Source organism: Anas platyrhynchos, chromosome 8 (assembly GCF_047663525.1).
Source record: "Anas platyrhynchos isolate ZD024472 breed Pekin duck chromosome 8, IASCAAS_PekinDuck_T2T, whole genome shotgun sequence".
NCBI lineage: Eukaryota > Metazoa > Chordata > Aves > Anseriformes > Anatidae > Anas > Anas platyrhynchos.
This window is the reverse complement of record NC_092594.1, coordinates 18,751,242-18,758,311: the sequence shown is the minus strand read 5'-3', so window position 1 is coordinate 18,758,311 and position 7,070 is coordinate 18,751,242. Positions and strand designations below refer to the sequence as shown.

The 7,070-nt window shown below is 44.7% G+C and overlaps 1 protein-coding gene across 6 annotated transcripts in view; it reads left to right on the top strand.

Annotated features, from left to right (window-relative positions):
* Positions 1-219: 219 nt before the first annotated feature.
* The window catches only part of AXDND1 (axonemal dynein light chain domain containing 1), a 21,683-nt gene continuing 14,832 nt past the window's right edge, over positions 220-7,070 (top strand). For 3 of the 6 annotated variants that reach the window (XM_072041758.1, XM_072041757.1, XM_072041756.1), the window contains exons 1-8: positions 220-1,914; positions 2,426-2,607; positions 2,984-3,084; positions 3,751-3,877; positions 4,269-4,354; positions 5,504-5,560; positions 5,702-5,807; positions 6,526-6,647. In XM_072041758.1, coding sequence (XP_071897859.1) covers positions 1,818-1,914; positions 2,426-2,607; positions 2,984-3,084; positions 3,751-3,877; positions 4,269-4,354; positions 5,504-5,560; positions 5,702-5,807; positions 6,526-6,647 — 878 coding nt within the window. In that variant the 5' untranslated portion in view covers positions 220-1,817. The remainder of the gene's footprint in view (positions 1,915-2,425; positions 2,608-2,983; positions 3,085-3,750; positions 3,878-4,268; positions 4,355-5,503; positions 5,561-5,701; positions 5,808-6,525; positions 6,648-7,070) is intronic. The other 3 variants (XM_072041754.1, XM_072041755.1, XM_021272295.4) reach the window with 3 other exon arrangements.

The window sequence follows — 7,070 nt, the reverse complement described above, 5'->3', positions numbered from 1 at the left end:
GTGTGCTGGCCCCAGCACCAGCGATTCCATGTATGCAACCTGTACCACGTTCTGTCATGCAGAAGAGCTGTTTATAATCTATTACAGCAGTTGAAATATATTTTGCTATTAGGGGAGGAAGAAAAAGTGTCTTGGCCTGTTTCTTTCGCTGATTGCTTGGGGAGGGAAAATGGGGGGGTTGCAAGAGGGCAAAGAGGAGTGGGGCTGGGTGCAGGGTGTAAGGTGTGCAGGGTTGCTCTCCTGGGAAGGTGGCTGCCATGTGGTGGTGTGGGGCTGGCTGCTTCCAGAATGCTGGGGACACCAAGGGTGGGGAGAGCTCTGTTGCCGTAGTGATTGAACCACTGCGGGGCTGCCCAGCGGTGAGGGCTAGCAGGTATGGGGGGCCTCTGCTGCTCCCCGTGTAGGGAGCGGGGAGCCGGTGTACTATGGGGGTAGAAGACTGGCGGCCTACAGCAGGGGCTGCAAGCTGAGGGCTGTGGGGTGGCCTGAAGCTGAGCCCACAGCTCTGGGGAGCCCGAGCCCAGTTCACCACCTCCATTAGGTCAGGGGATGTTCTTTGGAGCTGGAGAGGAGCACAGGGGAAGGGGATTATAGCTCTTGGAGCAGGACGGAGTTTCAAAACTCTCAGTTCAATGCATATTAAATTGGACCAGCTGCCAAACATACATCATGTTGGTGATTTCTGCCTTTATTTTGGGCCTGAAGAGGGTTTGTGTGCCAAGAACTTAATGTGATGTCTCCCAGCTGTGCACCACATGCTCTAAAGTCAAGTCTTGTCTGTGTCCTCAAGCTGTAGCAGCTACACAACAGTGCCATTAATCAATCTTCCTATCCTTTCTGGGGGGAATATAGTGTACTGCCAAGCAGAGTTGTTAAAGAGGAGGGGTGGGTGGGGGGAAATCACTGCAATATTTTCTATCAGAAGTTTTTAGCAATTTTTTTCTATTTTCTTTCTGAGAAAGCATTTACCTGACAAAGCAAGAAATGATGTGGCTGGCTGGGTTACTCTTTGGTTACACCTACATGCACAAAAGCACGTATAAGGTCAAAGAAATGCAGTTAACCAAACTGGGAACCAGGATGCAGCTGATAAACGAGGCCAAAGCATTTATAAAGAACATTGTGTACTGGCAAGGCTTGCTGGGGTGGAGGGTAGGCTTCACATGAGAGTTCCTGGAGATGAAGTTAATGGAAAGATGAGTTCTTCATTAGCAAGATATTGATAAGAAAAAGTGCTAAGACTAATAATGAAGAAATCCAGTTACAGTTAAACCTCTGGCTCAGTTGTTAAATGTGTAAAAGTAACAGTTCTTAACTCATTTTGTAAATGGAAAAAGCAAGTGCTCCCATGGTGGATGTAGTGTCTAGAGAGCAGAACTCATCTGGTGGTCTCATTAAGTGCAGAGAAGTGACATTTTGTGATGCTAAAAGTAAATAATTTGCTGAAGGTGTATTTGACTTGGATATGAAATAGCCACAGGCAGTTGTGAATCAAGCTGATGCCCTACCAGTCTTGGTTATGGAATATATTTTCTTGCGTCCAAGTGGATACAAGTTGGGACTGTCCAAGTGCCTCCCTTGGCAGAGCCATTTAAGAGCTTCCTGGTTGTTATTGCCTCACTGGAACTACAGACTACAGCATCGGGTGCTTCTTCCTAATCAAGCTACTGCTATCAGACACACAACTTTTTTTTTTTTTTTTTTTTAATAACACAAAAAACTGTTGTGAAGTACAAATGTGGGTTCAACTCTGTTTCTAGATCATTCCTGAAAATTTGCTTGGCTAAGCATTAAAAAAACACGAGCACCTGTTCGCCATGCCCACCAATGAAATGCCAGCTCCTGGACCAAATGCAGATGGAAGAAAAATGAGCGGTCCTTTGTGCGTGGGACCTGCCGACAAGGACCTTACAGGTAGGGCTGGGGTTGGAGACAGGGATAGACACCTGATGGAGAATGGGGTCCCTTCAGGTTCCTTACAACAGCAACAGGATGCTTTGCTTTTCTGGGGGAGTGTTAAGGTTAGCCTTTGTTTTGTCACTCCCTGATATTTCAGGGTGTTAATGTTTTTGCAGAAAGCTGACTGGTAGCAATCCACAGGAAGGGAAATGGATTTACATAAATAGATAACTTAAGCTGTTTACATCATCCCTTGGCACTTGTATGCCTGATAGCTTGGCACGGTCACACTAGTGCTTCTGTCTCCTGTAGTTTGAAGGTAACTGTCCTAGGCTTCACCGAAGATCCAAGAGCTGCTAAACATGTGTTTAGCTACCTATGTCCAACAATTGGTCCTGCTTTGAGGTAAGGGAGCGGGCATCTTCTCATGGTTCTTCTCAGTCTCATTTTATGAAGGTGTTTGCTTTCTCTTTCACCAGCAGAATAAACGTGCACCTACCAAATAAGTTCTGATGTTATGTTTCAGAGATCCCTGCGTTAAGGGACACATCAAGGATGCTTGACCACACGAGGCCTGTTTCTTCCTCCCTGGAGTACAGTTTTGTTCCAGAGGAGATTTTCCGAGCCCTGACCTGTGCGAGCAGTTCTCTCAGCAGCCCAGAATACTTAAAATCCCACCAAACAGCAAAAAACACAATGGGCTTCAGGGTAAGTGTCTCCACCTTCTGCTTTTTCTCTCCAGAATTGTTTCTTCATTAGGGGCACATGTTTGTCATGTTGTCAAAAGGAAAGCACTGCCAGCCTTGTTATACATGTACAAGCTTATCTTGCCTTCCCATTAGCTTTCTGCTCACACCATCTGATACAGATCCAAAGTACTGTCTTCCAATGCCTGCAAAATGGTAAACATGCTTGCACCTTTGTGTTGTGAACTCCTCGCAGCAAATGTTCTGTCCATACTGGTTTCTTTAGCCCCAAGACAGGAATAATTCCGTGGAGCTTGTTTAGGCAGTCACTCTGACCTCTCCCACTCCTTGGCACATTTCTGGCTACGAAATGACAGCCACGTGTGCCTTGTCTGCAGGGCTGCCTGCAAACTCCAGATCGGCTTTGGCATTATCCTAATCGTCGGAGCAAGTTCAGACACCTGACAGACCACCCTGTCAGCTTGACAGGCGCTGGAAGGTAAGCAAAGAAGGGATAAGGAGCTGAGGGTGGTGACAAGATGTTAGAGCTGGGAACGCAGATAGGTCTCTCCGTTGGTCTTTCTCGTGGTAGATGACTGTGCTGCCTGATGTGGCTGGATGAATGGACCAGCTATCCCAACTGAGTTTAGTCTGGAGACATTCAAGGGAAAGATGTTTCAGGAATAATAAATAAAAAGAGTTGCTAAATGAGCTCTTCTTGGAAGCATGTGTCCAAAGGATCCCGGACTTACTGGTATACTCTGTGATCCAGATGGATTAAGAAAAGAAGCTCTTCTGGCTTTAATGGATTTAGAATGGAATAGCTTTACACTTCTTTGTAAATAAGCATTGCTTAATGGCACTAGGAATTGAAAAATGTTCAGCTCTTCTACCATCTTTTATCTGATGTTGGGTACTTATGTGATAAGGCATTGGCAACAAGCATGAGAAATAGTCTTTGGCCAGTGATAGGCAACGTGAGATTAATCTGCCTAACAAATGTTATCTCATTGGGTTTTTTTTTGGCCCAGGAGAGGGAGTTGTGGCTGTAAGCCTGACCTCTGACTGAATGGAACAAACTCAGATGTGGTTTGGGCTGATAGCAAGTGAACGGTAGGTTGCCTTCAGGCTGGATCAGTGAACAAACTCTTTCCCTCTGTTTCAGGGATGTCTCTTACCTTTGTGATGTTGTAACTCGCCAGGAAGACAGAAAAACGATGGCTCACAAAAGCTCTTTCTCTGAGAGTCATCAGGAACAGAGACAGAGCAGCCATACGGTCCCAAGTAGTCCTGTGAGTGCTGCTGTTCAGTTGTTTTTCTGCATGTAACACGAGGTGGGAGGAAGGAAATTTTCACGTACGTTCCCTGATGTTGTCATGGGCTGTTTGATTTCTGGGCCAAAACAATTGTAATGTTTTACTTTGATCCTAAGGCTTATCAGTCCTCCTTTTGTTTCACAGCCCCTCGGTCATGACCACAGTTCAGCATTAGTTATTTTAATCTGCTTCCAGGTGTAGATTATTTCTTTTGTGCCCTGAGTGCAAAAGGGAGAAGCACCATGAAAAGTCACTGTGTGAGCTTTGCTCTCCAGGCTGCCAAAACTGTGAACTCTCTGGCAAGGAACTGGGAATTTGCGTGTATCCTCAATATTGATGTTTCGTGCTTTCCCTTTTCTATTCCTAGCAGGCAACCCTAGCACATAGTCTGGTTCCCAAGGAATTTCACATTGTGAAGAACAGGGGAGTTTTGCCCTTGAAGTACTTCGATGAGTAAGTGCTTTCTGATTTACCAGCATTTGTCCCCAAGCTGTGGAGCTTCCACTGTTCAGAATGAGGGGATAAAATGATGAGAGGCTGAGAGCACTGCAAAAAAAATGCACTTCTTGCAGTTGGGAAGAGCACAAAAAGGGTGGTTTTCAAATCCCACACTAATGCCATGGCTACAGCCAGCCCTCCAGAGCAATGTGAGCCAACTATTCTTTGCCTCTGCTGCTTTGAGAAGGGTAAAGGAGGATTTCCTGTACACTATTACTACTTCTAAAGAATTTTTCTGTGGTTGAACATGAATGTGGAAGCTGAGGTCTGGTTTGATCCCTTGAGATAACTTCTGGAAGTTGCCACTTGTCTTTTTTAGTGATTTTGATTACTCTGTTTTTCTACTACCTTCTAGAACTGCTTTATGCAGCAAAGCTGGGTGGGCACAGGGTAGTTCTTATTCTCACTGGAGCTCTTCCAGAAAATAATAATAATAATAATAAATCTGACCACTCTAGTGGGTTTTTGTTTGTTTGGGATCTTTAGTCTTTCAGGCTGTAAGTTTTGAATGGAATTTACCAAGCCTCATCCAAAACGGCTACTGAGTACTTCCCATGATCTCTTCAGAAAACTGACTACATTTTAAGGAGATTTTATCATTGTTCAAGGATTAAAATACCAGATCAGGAGTGAAATCCTCGCCATTTGTTTGCTAACATGATAGAACATTCTCTAATTATTTCAATAGTTTCCAATGACATGTGGCTCCTGCGGTGGATCTCTGGGTGGCTGTGACGTGGCTATGTGGTGATTTTCTGGCCCCACCTGTAACTTCTAAACCCACTGATGACTTTTTAGCCAAGTCCTATGGAAAAGGGAGAGTTCTTAAAAGGACAAGGTTCCTGGAAGATTTATGTCATTGGTGGCAAGAAGGAGGAGCTCCTGTTGGTCTGTCAGCTGTGGGAACAGCTGTAGGAGGTCTGATTTTTACCTTAGTCTCTGAGTATTCCTACTAAGGAACAATTCTATAGGCAATTTTCTGCCTCTAACACTGTGATCGGTTTGTGCATGGGGCAAAGAAACTGAAGCAGAGGGTGAGATTGCTTAGCTACCACTGGAAGGACTGCTTTGTAATAAAGTTTTAACATTTATACTTGTTTTCAGTAAATACACAACTCTGCTTGAAGACCATAAAAAGAAACTACGGCTGTTTCCATCCATGTAAGTACCACCCTGAATGAAGTTGTTACTAGGAAACAAACCAACAAACAAAAACACAACAAAAAACTGTTTGAATTTCATTTCCTGGGAAAATAGACCATGCTATACAAAATAATGGTGCACCTCTTTCTGCTCTGTCAGGAAACCTGCTGGGAGGTTCGAGGTCATCCAGCTGATGGAGGCAATGGACAACATGTTGGAAAAAGCAGGAGTAGATGAGCTAATCAGAGTAACAGGACCTTCACAGGTGGATAAATCACATGTACCCAGAAAAATAGTATCCTGTTTTCCCCAGTGTTTACCTCTGCTGTGCTTAAGGTGCCTTCCTGCTATTAGTTTCTGCCCAAGCCACCTGTCTGTACGTCCTGTCACAACTGGGGATTCCCTTCTTGAGCTTCTGTTCATCTTCATCTGATCCATGAAGAACAGTTATCTTGCTTGTAGGAAGTTGCACTTCTGGCAAAAATGCCAGAAAGGGATGCATCTGGCATTACTATGGAGGAAAGACAGCAGTCTCATCTGCTCATTAGGAGATAGGCTGCTGTGGTAAAAAATGGGCCTCTGGAAACGTTCGAATACCTAAGAGCAGATGTCAAAAAAGTTTCCGTACCTTGCTTGGGTTTATTCTCTGTTATTCTTGTACAGTAAAGGGGAAGGTTTAAGTGGATGAAGCAGGATTTCTGAAAAACACAGAGCATTGTCTCAGGAAGAACTCCAGCTGGAATTAGTAGGAAAGCTCCCTTGGATGTTGATAGGAGGGTAGTCAGGATAGTGCATAACACATCTGAAAACGAATGTGTGCAGGATGATGCAGGATGATCTCCCCTTTACCTCTTCAATAATGTTTTGTCTTCAAAGGGAAACTAGATTCAGAAGAAATGAGTGATCTGTGCCACTCTTGGTTGTTGAAAGAGTACGTTTGCCAGGTTCTGCAAAGCTGTGATTTTTCTTGCATGTTTTGCCAGCTTCACAATGTGCTGGAGCTACTGAAGGCGGAGCAGAACATTTACAACATAGTTTTCCATGAGCTGATTCGGCAGGTCAGCGTGGACTGCGTGGAGAGAGGACAGCTGCTTTCTAAGCTCAGGTCATCACTAGCCAAGCACCCTTAATCCCCCTCTCGATTTATGGCAGTATCCTCTCAGGAGCAGCATTAGCTACTGCGGGTCTTTCCTAATGCTACTGCCCAGCAAAGCCAGCCTGACACAAAGTAATTGGCTCGGGGTCCGATGCCAGGAGTGAAATAGGATTGTCCTGCCTAATTAACACCCAGGGCTAATGAGCCTCAGTTATGTAACTGGGAGCTTGAACTCTGCTGCAGTGCCACAACACTTGACAGTGTGGACGCCTTATTGGTGTGACATTTCATGGAAGTTTGTATACATAGAATAGCTGGGACTTCTCTCACAGTTGAGGTTCCCATGTGTGTTTTTTTTCACCTCACACTCTGATCAGCATCGACAAATAAATTGTTCCAAAGTGTTTAAAATTCTATGTCCACATGGTGAAA